Raw genomic sequence first — 17,357 nt, 5'->3', positions numbered from 1 at the left:
AGTTTACTACAGTGTCTGTAAATATTGATAATGGAAAGAAGTGGAAGATGCTCAACCAACTTGAGTCAAGGTGCATTCCAAAAATGTGATAATAATTGAAAAGGAAAAAGGCGCAAGGCACGCATAGGCTACCATGGTGAGAGAACTTTGCACCTTTTAATTTTCTATAAATATTGATTAACCATTTATTTGTCTCTGCTTGCAAATCGTCCTCCTAAAAGGTAGGCTATAAAATGAGAAAGTGCAGGTCTCTCTAAATCTGCTCTCGTCAAGCTACTTCTATTCTATTCGCAGATGTAGCCCAGCAGTACCAATAACCTAATATAATTGGCAACGTGAGAATCTTTAGTAATTTAACCTATTTTTTTGGTTATTTTTGCACATTTTGATATTGCCTGTAGGGATACACAATTGCTGGGACCATGGCTAGCAAGTCACATATGCTTCATATAATATTCCAGGACAGTGGTTGGGTTCGGTGACCAGTTCTTGTGGTACCAGGTTTGAGTCGAAAGAAATCCAGCGGTGGCAGCAGTGAGGTATGAAAAGCTGCGGGTGCGGACGGGAACCGTGGGTGCGGACGGGAACCGTGGGTGCGGACGGGAACCGTGGGTGCGGACGGGAACCGTGGGTGCGGACGGGAACCGTGGGTGCGGACGGGAACCGTGGGTGAAGAAATCAGTTGTGCAGACCTCTACCTTAGAGCTCCTGTCGTACCCTTCAGCTTTAGCCATGGAGGTTGAGAGTGGACAGTAGATGACCAACATGTTCAAACGGCCCTTGTGAGTGCATTGAGGCTTGGATAATGTGTACATACAGTACAGCATCACTGTCACTAATTGCTGGCAAGCCACTGGGTTTAGTTAATGACACTAAACGTTGACAAACATGGCGTTTGGTAATTAGGTCTATGGAAACAGCAGATTTGATGGTTAGGACTGTGAAATGCGTGTTCTAGAATCATGTCAAGTCACAGATGCGTTGTGTCACCCTTTAAAGGTGCAATCTGCAATTGCTACATACGTTTTTTTTAACTTGTAAATTAATGAGATGTACCCATTGATTCTTGAAGAATATAACTTATAAATGCCTCATGTCTTTACTTCAACTGCTGTACCCTGTCAGAACCCAAATTATAAGATCGTGTTACTCCAATGCTTGTAAACAAAGTAAATGTAAACAAACACTGTATAGCCTCAAACATTTTACATTTTATATAATGGATGGTCAGTCATTGTATCAATAGCCCTGTCTATGAATTTGAGAGTGGTTACTTTTCTCCAGCCCCATCTCTCAGATTTTTACTCAAACAGGGGCTTGGAGGGCCCTTTGTTATTATTTCAACTGCTGATTGCTTCTTTAAGGCTTTATATTTAGCTTTGGAAAGAAATATGTTTTGTTACTAGGCATACTCTGTATTAGGCATACTCGTCCTTGGTTAAGTGTATACAGCTGCACTATTCAAACTAGTCGTGTCTCTTCCTCCATCTTTCTCAGATAGCTTTGTGGAACAGTTTGTGTTCAGTCATTCGGTAGGACTATACACCACCAACGCCCAACGCAGTGCTCCTCACTTTTAAGCGGCTTCCATCCCATGCCAGCCTTCCATCTGTGTTCCAAATGGCACCCTATTCCCTATATAGTGCACCACTTTCAACCAGAGAGCCTAAAGTAGTGTGTCATTTGTGTGTCATTCTCGGCTCGCGCCGTTGAGCATCTGAGGTGGTTTTAAAAAACTCCCTCTAGACGTAGGTGGATTCCGCATTGCACTCGTTAATTGGAAACTGTGTATTGGTAAATGAGATGGAAAAGAGACTGCGGGAAGATAGGGATGTTTCCACTAAACTGCTTCATCGTCTTAAATCCAGAAAAAACATCTGAAAATCTCCCTCCTCCAAAAAAATCGAACTGGCGTCCATGACCATGATGATTCATCATTCATACCCCGGGCTCACATAGGTTCTAGATAGCTCCACAGTGTTCACACAGTCGGGGAAAAAGCCCTCCTTTCACCACCCTTACATTAATTAACCCTTAAGGGGAGTGGTGGAGAGGATAAATAGTACATCTCTCTCTCCCCTCTCTCTCTCTCTCTCTCCCCCTCTCTCTCTCCCCCCCTCTCTGCAGTATATTATTTTCAAGAATCACTACGTGTCACACTTGGTATGAATGATTTGGGAGACAGGCGCAGGAATGCGTAATAGTTTTTTTTATTGCACCCAAATCACGGAGTGCTGTGTAAAGGCATGGGGACGAAGACCAAACAAACACTATACAAAACACAGGGTAGAAACCCAAACAGAAGAGCGAGGAGTACCTCGAATAAATAACACAAGCGCACAATGATTAACACACGGGCCGAGACCAGTAATCATCTATGCAAACCACAATGGCACGAAAGCCAAAACACACAGCACAGGTACTCACACGAACCAACAGACATTGTAACAATAATAGACAGGACAATGGTAAACCAAGGGCACACTTAAACAATTACTAATCCCTGGGAATAGGGGCGAGGTGTGCGTAATGAATGTTCCGGAGGGATCCGTGACACTATGCCTGTACTACTGTAAAGTTAAATACTCTTGCTAATTTTAAGCAGACTTTTGTCTGGACTGTTGTCATATTTCATCCAGATTTCTATAGTGACGTCCTCCCAGCAATGGCAGCTTTTCACCTTCTCAGGCTAGCTAACGATTCCAATGACAAAACATGTCAACAAACGCTAGCTCCCCCAATGTTTGAGTCCCAGGCAATCCTCAACGACTTTACCCCCCACATACTCCTCTGTCTGTTCGGGCGTTGATTGCGTCCAGACCTATTAACACTCAACAGTTGCTACTGGATGTCTGTGGCTGTGTGGGTGTACCCCAAATGGCACCGTATTCCCTATATAATACACTGCTTTTGACCCAAGCCCTATGGGCCCTGGTTCAAAGTAGTGCACTAAATAGGGAACAGGGTGCCATTTGGTACGCAACCTGTGACTTCATATGCTCATCTGTCATGCCCCATCCCTCCCGTGGCAGTACAGTATGTGGTGCAATTAGAGCTGTGAGCCACATTGGCCCTTCACAGCGAATCACGGACAAGACCAGGAAAAACCAGGGAGAGCAGGAAGCAGACAGTTAGCCATGCGTGCATGCCGTGTACCACAGGAGGCTGCTGAGGGGAGGACAGCTCATAGTAATGGCTGAAATGGAGTGCATGGAATGGTATCAAACACATGGAAACCATGGAAACCATGTGTTTGATGAGTTTGATACCATGTCATTTATTCCTCTCCAGCCATTATCATGAGCCTGTCCTCCCCAATTAAGGTGCCACCAACCTCCTGTGCCGCGTACCATACTAAAAGCATGTCTGGGCATGTCTGAACACGTCTGGGCATGTCGGGGCATGTCTGAGCATGGCTGAGCATGTCTGGGCACGTCTGGGCCTGTCTGATCACGTCTGGGCCTGTCTGGGCCTGTCTGAGCATGTCTGATAACACAGCAGACCATGTCTCCTACCGGTCTCTGTATGATCCCTTCATAGAGATCCTATTAAATTATTCCTATTCTAATTCCTACTTCTATGGATCCCTATGGATTATATGGATACTAGCACACAAGCACAGAGATCATGCTATACACTACACAGTGTGGCTACTTACTATATGTTCACAACCAGTAACACAGATATAATGTGAAGATGGATGTGGATGTGTGTGTGTGCGTGTGTGTGTGCGTGTGCGTGCGTGCGTGCGTACGTGCGTGCTTGCGTGTGTGATCTCATTGGTAGCAGAAGGAGACATGCAGAGAAGGGCAGTGTTGTCAGCAGCTATCTCTCCAGATGGCTCCCTGATCTATTCCTCTCACGGTGTGGATAATATGTGATCACTGGAGTGTATTACTTCCCCAATGCCAAGAGAAACCGATGCCCTGCAAGGCTACCCCTACTACTGTGTGATACTATGTGCAACCTTTAGCAGATCACAAACATACTTCACCTCCAGAAAAATGTATGTTCCCCTGGAATTAACTTGGACAGGTTTCAAATTGATTCTGTCCTTTCGTATTTCGGGGGAGCATCATCTTCAGCAGCGATTTATATGAATTTAACATCACCACCCAGCCAATGGGGATATCTGTGTGTACTGGACAGTAGGTCTAGAATTTAATACCATTAATTATCTAGAATATAATACCATTAATAATCTAAAATATACCATTAATAGATATACAATATAATACCATTAATAGTCATACAATATAATACCATTAATAGTCATACAATATAATACCATTAATAAATATACAATATAATAGCATTAATTGTCACGCCCTGACCTTAGTTATCTATGTTTTATGTATTATTTTGGTCTGGTCAGAGTGTGACGAGGGTGGGTATGTGTGTGTATGTCCTGTCTAGGGTTTTTGTATATCAATGGGTTTTTTGTATGTCTAGGTAATGTAGGTCTATGGTGGCCTGAATTGGTTCCCAATCAGAGGCAGCTGTTTATCGTTGTCTCTGATTGGGGATCCTATTTAGGTTGCCATTTTCCATTTTGGTTTTGTGAGACACTCGGTCTTTATAGCTGCACGTTCGTTTTGGTTGTTTGTTTAGTGTTCTTTCTTTATTTAAAGAAGAATGTAAAGAATATCACGCTGCGCCTTGGTCTCCTCTATACGGTAAACGTGACAGAATAACCCACCAAACCAGGACCAAGCGGCGTGAAAAGGAGGAACAGCGCTTAATGGGGAAATGGACCTGGGAGGAGATATTAGATGGAGCAGGACCCTGGACACAGCCGGGGGAGTATCGCCGTCCTAAGGAGGAGAGAGACGCAGCGAAAGTGGAACGGCGATACTACGAGGAGAAATACCGGAGAATAGAGGAGCGGCGACGATATGAAGGTACACAGCTAGCACGGAAGCCCGAGAGGCAGCCCCAATAAAAAAAATTGGATATACCTCTCTGGACCATGATATCCTGCGCCGGCTCTGCGTACTTTGTCTCCGGTGAGTCTGCACAACCCAGTGCGTCCTGTGCCCTGCATTCGAAGGGCGAAAATAAACATCCAGCCAGGACGGGTTGTGTCAGCTCTACACTCCAGACCTCCAGTGCGCCTCCCCAGTCCAGTATGTCCCACACTCGCCCTGAGGTGTGTGTCACCAGCCCAGTACCACCAGTGCCGACACCACGCACCAGGCTTCCAGTGCGCCTCCAGAGTCCAGTACGCCCTGTTCCTCCTCCCCGCACTCGCCCTGAGGTGCGTGTTACCAGCCCAGTACCACCAGTGCCGGCACCAGGCCTACAATGCGCCTCGGCAGTCCAGAGCGTCCAGAACATCCAGCGATGGTCCACGCAGCGAGGGTTCCCAACCCGGGGCCTACAGCGAGGATCCGCAGTCCAGAGCCTACGCGATGATCCACGGGTCAGTGCTACAAGAGCGGACTCAGTGTAAAGAAGGGGGCAGCATCCAGAACCAGAGCCGCCACTGAGGGTAGATGCCCACCCGGACCCTCCCCTATAAGTTTAGGTTTGCGGTTGGGAGTCCCACCTTTGGCGAGGGGGGGTCACTGTCACGCCCTGACCTTAGTTATCTATGTTTTATGTAATATTTTGGTCTGGTCAGGGTGTGACGAGGGTGAGCATGTGTGTGTATGTCCTGTCTAGGGTTTTTGTATATCAATGGGTTTTTGTATGTCTAGGTAATGTAGGTCTATGGTGGCCTGAATTGGTTCCCAATCAGAGGCAACTGTTTATCGTTGTCCCTGATTTTCCATTTTGGTTTTGTGGGTTTTTGTCTGTGTAGTTGCATGTTAGCACTCACGTTTGTTTTGTTAGTTTGTTTAGTGTTTTTTCTTTATTTAAAGAAGAATGTATTCATATCACCTTGGTCTCCTCTATACGACGAACGTGACATTAATAGACATACAATATAATACCATTAATTATCTAGAATATAATACCAATAATAGACATACAATAAAATACCATTAATTATCTGGATTAATAATTCAAATATGATACCATTAATAGACATACAGCGCCTTGCAAAAGTATTAATCTTCCTCTGCATCTTTACTATTTTGTTGCATTACAACCTGTAATTTAAATAGATTTTTATTAGGATTTCATGTAATTGTCACGTTCTGACCTTAGTTCCTTTGATTTGTCTTTGTTTTAGTATGGTCAGGGCGTGAGTTGGGTGGGTTGTCTATGTTCCGTTTTCTATGTTGTGTTTGCGTTTGGCCTGGTATGGTTCTCAATCAGAGGCAGGTGTCGTTAGTTGTCTCTGATTGAGAATCACACTTAGGTAGCCTTTTCCCACTTGTGTTTGGTGGGTGTTTATTTGCTGTGTCTGTGTGTTCCACACGGAACTGTTTCGGTTGGATATTTCACGTGTCGTTTATTGTTTTGTTTCAGTGTTCGCTTGTTTTAATAAAGAGCATGAACACGTAGCACGCTGCACATTGGTCCTCCTATCCTTACTACTCCTCCTCGTCGGAGGAGGAGGAAGACAGCCGTTACAGAAACACCCACCACCAAAGGACCAAGCAGCGTGGTAAAGGGAAGCAGCAGCAATCTCGGGACTCCTGGACATGGGAGGAGATTCTGGACGGAAAGGGACCCTGGGCACAGGCTGGAGAATATCGCCGCCCTAAGGCTGAGCTGGAGGCAGCGAAAGCCGAGAGGCGGTGGTATGAGGAGGCAGCGTGGCTGGAAGCCCGAGTGGCAGACCCAAAACGTTTTTTGGGGGTACACACGGGGAGTGTGGCGAAGTCAGGTAGGAGACCTGCGCCAACTCCCCGTGCTTACCGTGGAGAGAGAGGGACCGGGCAGGCACCGTGTTATGCCGTGAGGCGCACGGTGTCCCCGGTGCTCAGGCATAGCCCGGTGCGATACATAGCAGCGCCTCGTATCAGCCGGGCTAGGTTGGGCATCGAGCCAGGTGCCATGAAGCCGGCTCAGCGCATCTGGTCTCCAGTGCGTCTCCTCGGGCCGGGGTACATGGCACCAGCCCTACTCACGGTGTCCCTGGTTCGCCAGCACAGCCCAGTGCGGGCTATTCCACCTCGCCGCACCGGTCTCCCGTCCGTCCGGTGCTTCCGGAATCTCCCGTCCATTCGGGATCCGTGGCTTGGGTCCCCGCCGCGTTAAAGAGGCACCGGAGGCGGGTAAAGAAGCGGAGAAGGACTATGGTGGAGTGGGGTCCACGTCCCGTGCCAGAGCCGCCACCACCACCGTGAACGGATAACCACCCAGACCCTCCCCTATAGGTTTAGGTTTAGTTTGTGCGCCCGGAGTCCGCACCTTTGGGGGGGGGGGGGGGGGGTGCTGTCACGTTCTGACCTTAGTTCTTTTATTATGTCTTTGTTTTAGTATGGTCAGGGCGTGAGTTTGGTGGGTTGTCTATGTTCCTTTTTCTACGTTTTGGGATTTCTGTGTTTGGCCTGGTATTGTTCTCAATCAGAGGCAGCTGTTTATCGTTGTCCCCAATTGAGATCCATATTTAGGTAGCCTGGTTTCACTTTTGAGTTGTGAGTGATTATTTTCTGTGTTAGTGTTTGTTACCACACGGGACCGTTTCGTTTGTTTCACTTTGTTATTTTGTATTTGTGTAGTGTTCAGTTTGTCTTATTAAAATGGGCAAATACCACGCTGCAAATTGGTCCAACCTCTCTTACTCCTCATCAGAGGAAGACGACGAGCGTTACAGTAATGGACATACACAAAATAATCCAAATTAGTGAAATGAAAAAAATGACTTGTTTAAAAAAAAAAATAAGTGGAAAAGTGGTGCGTGCATATGTATTTACCCCCTTTGCTATGAAGCCCCTAAATAAGATCTGGTGCAACCAATTACCTTCAGAAGTCACATAATTAGTTAGATTGCACATAGGTGGACTTTATTTAAGTGTCACATGATCTGTCACATGATCTCAGTATATGTACACCTGTTCTGAAAGGCCCCAGAGTCTGCAACACCACTAAGCTAGGGGCACCACCAAGCACGCGACACCATGAAGACCAATGAGCTCTACGAACAGGTCAGGGACAAAGTTGTGGAGAAGTACATCAGGGTTGGGTGATAAAAAAATATCAGAAACTTTGAACATCCCACGGAGCACCATTAAATCCATTATTTAAAATGGAACGAATAGCACCATAACAAACCTGCCAAGAGAGGGCTGCCCACCACAACTCACAGACCAGGCAAGAAGGGCATTAATCAGAGAGGCAACAAAGAGACCATAGATAAAGAAGCTGCAAAGCTCCACAGCGGAGATTGGAGTATCTGTCCATAGGACCACTTTAAGCTGTACACTCCACAGAGATGGGCTTTACAGAAGAGTGGTCAGAAAAAAAGCCATTGCTTAAAGTGTTTGCAAAAAAAGGCATGTGGGAGACTCCCCAAACGTATGGAAGAAGGCACTCTGGTTAGATGAGGCTAAAATTTAGCTTTTTGGCCATCAAGATAAACACTATGTCTGGTGCAAACCCAACACCTCTCATCACCCCGAGAACACCAGCCCCACAGTGAAGCATGGTGGTGGCAGCATCATGCTGTGGGGATGTTTTTCATCGTCAGGGACTGGGAAACTGGTCAGAATTGAAGGAATGTTGGATGGTGCTAAATACAGGAAAATTCTTGAGGGAAACCTGTTTCAGTCATCCAGAGATTTGAGACTGGGACAGAGGTTCACCTTCCAATGATCCTAAGCATACTGCTAAAGTAACACTTGAGTGGATTATGGGGAAACGTTTAGATGTCTTGGAATGGCCTAGTCAAAGCCCAGACCTCAATCCAATTGAGACACCAGCGGAACCCATCCAACTTGAAGGAGCTGGAGCAGTTTTGCCTTGAAGAATGGGCAGAAATCGCAGTTGCTAGATGTGCCAAGCTTATAGAGACAATTGCTGTAATTGCTGGAAAAGGTGGCTCTACAAAGTATTGACTTTGGGGGGAATGAATAGTTAGTTATGCACGCTCACGTTTTCTTTTCTTTCATATTTCTCGCTGGTTTCACAATAAAAAATATAGTGCATCTTCAAAGTGGTAGGCATGTTGTGTTAATGAAATGATACAAACCCCCCCAAAAATCAATTTTAATTCCAGGTTGTAAGGCAACAAAATAGGAAAAATGCCAAGGGGAGTAAATACTTTCGCAAGCCACTGTAGAATATAATACCATGAATAAACATTGAAAATAATACCATTAATAAGCCTAGAATATAATACCATTAATAAACCTATTAATATAATTCCATTAATAAACCTAGAATATAACACCATTAATAAACCTTCAATATAATACCAATTTCCCATTCATAAACCTAGAATAAAATATCATTAATGAACCTAGAATATAATACCATTAATAAACCTAGAATATAATACCAATTTCCCATTCATAAACCTAGAATAAAATACCATTAATGAACCTAGAATATAATACCATTAATAAACCTAGAATATAATACCAAATTCCCATTAATATACTGGCATCGGTTACTGTTTTGATTGAGAATAACTCAAATTTAAACTATCAATGCGAGCCTTTGCTTGGAGTATTTTCCATTGAACTCCATTGAAAGACAATGTGAATGGGAGGCTTTTGCTAACAATGGAGCCGAAAGAATACCAGGGTTCATCCAGGACATGGAGGCCTGTTGTGTATAGATCATCTGGAGGTCAGCCATTCTGAAGCCATTATACCACGAAGGCCACAGGGCTGGCAAAAGTGCTTCTACCATTAGGCATTCTTCTGATCCAGGACTCTTCTGATCCAGGGTTATTCTGACCCAGGGTTATTCTGACCCAGGACTCTTCTGATCCAGGGTTATTCTGATCCAGGGTTATTCTGACCCAGGGTTATTCTGACCCAGGACTCTTCTGATCCAGGGTTATTCTGACCCAGGGTTACTCTGATCCAGGACTCTTCTGATCCAGGGTTATTCTGATCCAGGGTTATTCTGACCCAGGACTCTTCTGATCCAGGGTTATTCTGACCCAGGGTTACTCTGACCCAGGACTCTTCTGATCCAGGGTTATTCTGACCCAGGGTTACTCTGATCCAGGACTCTTCTGATCCAGGGTATTCTGACCCAGGGTTACTCTGACCCAGGACTCTTCTGACCCAGGGTTATTCTGACCCAGGACTCTTCTGATCCACAGTTATTCTGACCCAGGGTTATTCTGAATCAGGGTTATTCTGACCCAGGGTTATTCTGACCCATGGTTATGCTGACCTAGGGTTACTGAGATCCAGGGTTACAGTCTCCATATTGAATCATGATTGTGTTTTACTTCAAGCCCATGAGAAAGGGTCTAAGCGATGCAGCAGTGCAGTAGTGGTGTTGTGTAAGGTCTCTGTGTTTAAATAGCAGAGCAAGTCTTCCTCCCAAAGTAAAGCACAGTACACACAGCATGGCATTGGACATGCATCTAGCTGAGACTGATATTCTAGGGGCGGCATGCTGGGCGTGATTGTGGCGGCCTGCTGTCTCTCCCCATGCAGGACATGGTGTCTGTGTGTCTGTGTCACTGTATGCAGCAAGAGCACACTGCTAGACTCCCGATCAGGCACCTGCTACATACGGTATATAGCAGTACAGTAGGGTTTCTGGAAAGGGCTGCACTATATTTTATCTGTATCTTTATCAATATGCTTTTAGATGAGACATCTGCCATACAGTAATATGAACTGGGTGGTTCAAGCCCTGAATGCTGATTGGCTGACAGCCGTGGTATATTTAAGCAATAAAGCCTGAGGGGGTTTGGTATATAGTCAACATAGCACGGCTAAGGGCTGTTCCCTTGCACAACGCAACACGGAGTGCCTGGATACAGGCCTTAGCCGTGGTATATTGGCCATATACTACAAACCCTCCGAGGTGCCTTATTGCTATTATAAACTGGTTACCAAAGTAATTAGTGGAGCAAAAATACATGTTTTTATCATTCCCATGGTATACGGTCTGATATACCACGGCTGTCAGCCAATCAGCATTCAGAGCTCGAACCACCCATTTTACAACAAACTTTATACAATGGCGGATCTAATCCTGAATGCTGATTGGTTAAAAGCGCATTCCAGCCAGTGTCTATTCCACAAGTTACTATCGGCTAAATGAAATCTATGACGTTACAATGCCTATTTACTGTTCAACATGACTGAGCTATCCACTGTCTCATCAGCCTAACCAGTCACTTTATGAACTTGATCTCCACTATTAAAAAAAGCATCTAGACATTATCTCACATTTCTTTTAGACTAACATTTATGTTTTCACCGTACTGTCTGTCTCTCCGTCATTTGCAACATTGTTTCAATATTCAAATTCGATCTTCAACTGTCCCATATTAGTGAACTTGTAGTGGTCGGGACAAGAGAGAGAGGCAGGCAGTGTTTCTCAGCTAGCCAAAATCATGAATCAGCTGGCATCACTTTTATGGATGTATGAAAATAAATGTCAATTGAAACAAGGTAAAACAAGCTAGTTTGCCATCTTTCCAGCTTCAGTTTGAAGTTATTGTGTTAGTTGTGTTGTTTGCTATCTCCTATGAACAACATTGTCCTAACAAGAAAGCACATTTTCAATGCTAGGCAAAATTGTGCCTCATTAGCTCGTTGTTATGGATTTATCCAAATAAATCTCACTATAAAAAATCTTAAACAAATGCAGCGACTGTTATTATTCTATCTGCTCTGTTTGGCGTGACTGTAAGTTAGCCGTAGTTGGCTAGTTAGCAAGCAAGGGATGAAAATGTTGCCAGCCTGTTTGGCAATGGAACATTTAAAACGAACGACTGGGTCACGTCCATAGATACAGAACAAAAAGACTGAACGACTGGGTCGCGTCTCTGACCATCGAACCAATAGAACGAATGACCAGCCGGCTTGGGTAGCAACCCTAAATTTGTTTTTCGTGACTATATCTTGTGAAAGGATGAAATAGTCTGAATGAATTCATCACAATAAAGTTTTTTTGTGAAAATATGCTAATCAGTATTTGAGTATGTTGGTAACCCGTTGTATTAAAGTGATAATGCCCTCAAAGCCGGTGTTTGGAGGATATATTGTCACGGTTAACAACACCCATGCCAACATATCCTCCAAACAACGGCTTTGAGGGCATTATCACTTAAGTAATATATGCCACTTAGCAGCCGCGTTCATCCGAAGTGGCTTACAGTCAGTTGTGCATAAATGTTGTATGTATGAGTGGTCTCCTGAGAATGGAAGAGAGGCATGCTCTACCAACTGAGCTACAGAGGAACACTGTATCTGAGTTTAGTTTATCCACACATATGTTTTTGTGCGGTAAAGTTGTAGTTATTTTTTACTCTGCTTTTTTTGGTCAAATCTCTGTTTTTCCCGCATAATGGTGATAACTATACCGCAGTGATTACATCGTTGTGTTGCTTGTTATGTGCACTATGAGTCAATTATATAGACGCCTCCCAAATAATGCTCATCTGTTATCTCCTCTCTCCTCTCCAGGTTTCATATATACGTGTGGTGGGATGCTGAAAGGTCGTAATGGCACCATTGAAAGCCCAGGTTTTCCGTATGGGTACCCCAATGGGGCTAACTGTACATGGGTTATTGTAGCAGAGGAGGGGAACCGAATTCAAATTGTCTTTCAGTCCTTCGCTGTGGAGGAGGAGTATGACTTTTTATCGCTTTATGATGGACATCCTCATCCGGTGAACTTCAGGACGAGGTGGGTGCCATTTTAATACAATGTTCATTTCCTATTTCTATATATCTCCTTGCCTTAATTCTTCAATCCCTGTCTGATAAAATCCTGCTTCTTCTTTTCTTCTAGTAGCTGAATATAGGATTTTCAGCTTTATGGTTGACATTTTAAAAGATAGATGAGTATGCTACTTACACTGTTCCTTTCACGCAAGACTTTCGTCAGAGCAGAGCGGACTTTGAGAGCGATATGGTCTTGGATAACCTGATTAGCCCATTCTAATCTAAAATGGAAGCCCAGCAGCTTCTTCTATCAGAGCAGGCAGAACTCTCTCACTCATTTCCGAACACGTTTGATCACTGGGAAAGAGATCAGTCCAAATCATTCCATTGTAATTTGTTGCTTACATGGATACAAGATCGCTCCGGCAGTTTGACCGAATTAAAGCCGCCACTGAGAAATCACACCAGGTGATTAAGGCAGAGAAAATGGAACAGCTCTGTCCAATTAGCTGGTTATTGTAATTACTCCGGGTCCCATTAACCTGTGCTAATACACAGCAGATCCTTTCCTTTCAAAACCTTGCCGTTTGATTGGAATGTTTTCTGTGCCCTCGGAACCCTCATTAGCTTTGAACATTCTAGTCATTCATTAGGGGGACTGTGGTAACTGGCGAAGCGGCTTATAAAGCCCCGGTTTCATCATGGCTATCAGAGCTATCTTTATATTTAACTCTGTATTGTTGGAAATGAAGTAATTAAGCATTTCACTGTTCGTCTACACCTGTTGTTTACGAAGCATGAGACAAATACATTTAGATTTGACACACACACACGTCACCTCCTCTAATAGCACTACGCTCCATGTGGAACATGTTCAATTGAATCAAAAACCGCCAAACAATTTTACATTTTTGTTATTTTTATTTCACCTTTATTTAACCAGGTAGGCTAGTTGAGAACAAGTTCTCATTTGCAACTGCGACCTGGCCAAGATAAAGCATAGCAGTGTGAACAGACAACACAGAGTTACACATGGAGTAAACAATTAACAAAGTAGAAAAAAAGAGAGTCTATATACATTGTGTGCAAAAGGCATGAGGAGGTAGGCGGATAATTACAATTTTGCAGATTAACACTGGAGTGATAAATGATCAGATGGTCATGTACAGGTAGAGATATTGGTGTGCAAAAGAGCAGAAAAGTAAATAAATATAAACAGTATGGGGATGAGGTAGATAAAATTGAGTAATAGACTATGTACAGCTGCAGTGATCGGTTAGCTGCTCAGATAGCAGATGTTTGAAGTTGGTGAGGGAGATACAAGTCTCCAACTTCAGAGATTTTTGCAATTCGTTCCAGTCACAGGCAGCAGAGAACTGGAACGAAAGGTGGCCAAATGAGGTGTTGGCTTTAGGGATGATCAGTGAGATACACCTACTGGAGCGCGTGCTACAGGTGGGTGTTGCCATCGTGACCAGTGAACTGAGATAAGGCGGAGCTTTACCTAGCATGAACTTGGAGATGACCTGGAGCCAGTGGGTCTGGCGACGAATATGTAGCGAGGGCCAGCCGACTAGAGCATACAAGTCGCAGTGGTGGGTGGTATAAGGCGCTTTAGTAACAAAACGGATGGCACTGTGATAAACTGCATCCAGTTTGCTGAGTAGAGTATTGGAAGCTATTTTGTAGATGACATCGCCGAAGTCGAGGATCGGTAGGATAGTCAGTTTTACTAGGGTAAGTTTGGCGGCGTGAGTGAAGGAGGCTTTGTTGCGGAATAGAACGCCAATTCTAGATTTGATTTTATATTGGAGATGTTTGATATGAGTCTGGAAGGAGAGTTTACAGTCTAGCCAGACACCTAGGTACTTATAGATGTCCACATATTCTAGGTCGGAACCATCCAGGGTGGTGATGCTAGTCGGGCGTGTGGGTGCAGGCAGCGAACGGTTGAAAAGCATGCATTTGGTTTTACTAGCGTTTAAGAGCAGTTGGAGGCCACGGAAGGAGTGTTGTATGGCATTGAAGCTCGTTTGGAGGTTAGATAGCACAGTGTCCAAGGACGGGCCGGAAGTATACAATTAAAAAAAGGATGTGGAGATAAATGCCTAGACACCCCAGAGGGAAGAAGGTGACAATACCCCTCAGAGGGAAGGAGGTGACAATACCCCTCAGAGGGAAGGAGGAGACTAGACACCCCAGAGGGAAGGAGGTGACAATATCCCTCAGAGGGAAGAAGGAGACTGGACACCCCAGAGGGAAGGAGGTGACTAGACACCTCAGAGGGAAGGAGGTGACTATACACCTCAGAGGGAAGGAGGTGACTATACACCCCAGAGGGAAGGAGGTGACTAGACACCCCAGAGGGAAGGATGTGACTATACACCCCAGAGGGAAGGAGGTGACTATACACCCCAGAGGGAAGGAGGTGACTATACACCCCAAAGGGAAGGAGGTGACTATACACCCCAGAGGGAAGGAGGAGACTTGACACCCCAGAGGGAAGGAGCAGACTATACACCCCAGAGGGAAGGAGGAGACTATACACCCCAGAGTAAAGGAGGTGACTAGACACCCCAGAGGGAAGGAGGAGACTAGACACCCCAGAGGGAAGGAGGAGACTATACACCCCAGAGTGAAGGAGGTGACTAGACACCCCAGATGGAAGGAGGAGACTAGACACCCCAGAGGGAAGGAGGAGACTAGACACCCCAGAGGGAAGGAGGAGACTAGACACCCCAGAGGGAAGGAGGAGACTAGACACCCCAGAGGGAAGGAGGAGACTAGACACCCCAGAGGGAAGCAGGGGACTAGACACCCCAGAGGGAAGGAGGAGACTAGACACCCCAGAGGGAAGCAGGAGACTAGACACCCCAGAGGGAAGGAGGAGACTAGACCCCCCAGAGGGAAGGAGGAGACTAGACACCCCAGAGGGAAGCAGGAGACTAGACACCCCAGAGGGAAGGAGGAGACTAGACACCCCAGAGGGAAGGAGGTGACTAGACACCCCAGAGGAAAGGAGGAGACTATACACCCCAGAGGGAAGGAGGAGACAAGACACGCCAGAGGGAAGGAGGAGACTAGACACCCCAGAGGGAAGGAGGATACTAGAAACCCCAGAGGGAAGGAGGAGACTATACACCCCAGAGGGAAGGAGGTGACTAGACACCCCAAAGGGAAGGAGGAGACTAGACACCCCAGAGGGAAGGAGGAGACTAGACACCCCAGAGGGAAGGAGGAGACTAGACACCCCAGAGGAAGGAGGAGACTAGACACCCCAGAGGGAAGGAGGAGACTAGACACACCAGGGGGAAGGAGGAGACTATACACCCCAGAGGAAGGAGGAGACTATACACCCCAGAGGGAAGGAGGAGACTAGACACCCCAGGCGGAAGGGGGAGACTAGACACCCCAGAGGAAGGAGGAGACTAGACACCCCAGAGAGAAGGAGGAGACTAGACACCCGAGGGGGAAGTAGGAGACTATACACCCCAGAGGGAAGGAGGAGACTATACACTCCAGAGGAAGGAGGAGACTATACACCCCAGAGGGAAGGAGGAGACTACACACCCCAGAGGGAAGGAGGAGACTATACACCCCAGAGGGAAGGAGGAGACTAGACACCCCAGAGGGAAGGAGGAGACTAGACACCCCAGAGGGAAGGAGGAGACTAGACACCCCAGAGGGAAGGAGGAGACTAGACACCCGAGAGGGAAGGAGGAGACTAGACACCCCAGAGGGAAGGAGGAGACTAGACACCCCAGAGGGAATGGAGGAGACTAGACACCCCAGAGGGAAGGAGGAGACTAGACACCCCAGAGAGAAGGAGGAGACTAGACACCCGAGGGGGAAGGAGGAGACTATACACCCCAGAGGGAAGGAGGAGACTATACACCCCAGAGGAAGGAGGAGACTATACACCCCAGAGGGAAGGAGGAGACTACACACCCCAGAGGGAAGGAGGAGACTACACACCCCAGAGGGAAGGAGGAGACTATACACCCCAGAGGGAAGGAGGTGACTATACACCCCAGAGGGAAGGAGGAGACTATACACCCCAGAGGGAAGGAGGAGACTAGACACCCCAGAGGGAAGGAGGTGACTATACACCGCAGAGGGAAGGAGGAGACTAGACACCCCAGAGGGAAGGGGGTGACGTAAACAGTTAAAGCAGTAAATATACTGTAACAGGCAGAGTTCTGAAGACAGATAGATACAAACACACACACACACACACACACACAATGCAGGTATTTGCTGTCAGGCTGGCTGAGCTTCTCCCTGTGGGTCACACTCTGCATCGACCGTGTTCCTCTCTGTAAGAGACAAACACTATGTTCATACTTTACCCCCTAATTTAAATCCTGTCTCTGCAATCAGAGGCAGTGTCACCAGCATCGTCCTCTCTCCCTCTCTTCCTCTCTCCCTCCTTCCCTCTCTCCCTCTCTCCATCCATCCTTCCCTCTCTCCCTCCTTCTCTCTCTCTCCTTCCCTCCTTCCCTCACTCTGTCTCTCCCTCTCTCCCTGCCCCTCCCTCTCCCTCCTTCCCTATCTCCCTCCTTCCCTCACTCTCTGTCTCTCCCTCTCTCCCTGCCCCTCCCTCTCCCTCCTTCCCTATCTCCGTCCTTCCCTCACTCTCTGTCTCTCCCTCCCTCC

General features: G+C 46.2%; 1 protein-coding gene across 1 annotated transcript in view; it reads left to right on the top strand.

Moving 5' to 3' along the window:
• The window catches only part of LOC139373820 (CUB and sushi domain-containing protein 3-like), a 740,037-nt gene that overhangs the window by 89,832 nt on the left and 632,848 nt on the right, over window positions 1-17,357 (top strand). Inside the window, exon 2 of the mRNA XM_071114860.1 lies at window positions 12,501-12,723. Within this exon, the coding sequence (XP_070970961.1) occupies window positions 12,501-12,723 (223 nt within the window). The remainder of the gene's footprint in view (window positions 1-12,500; window positions 12,724-17,357) is intronic.

Source organism: Oncorhynchus clarkii, chromosome 18 (assembly GCF_045791955.1).
Source record: "Oncorhynchus clarkii lewisi isolate Uvic-CL-2024 chromosome 18, UVic_Ocla_1.0, whole genome shotgun sequence".
In the NCBI taxonomy this organism is placed as follows: domain Eukaryota; kingdom Metazoa; phylum Chordata; class Actinopteri; order Salmoniformes; family Salmonidae; genus Oncorhynchus; species Oncorhynchus clarkii.
This window is presented reverse-complemented; position numbering and strand designations above follow the sequence as displayed.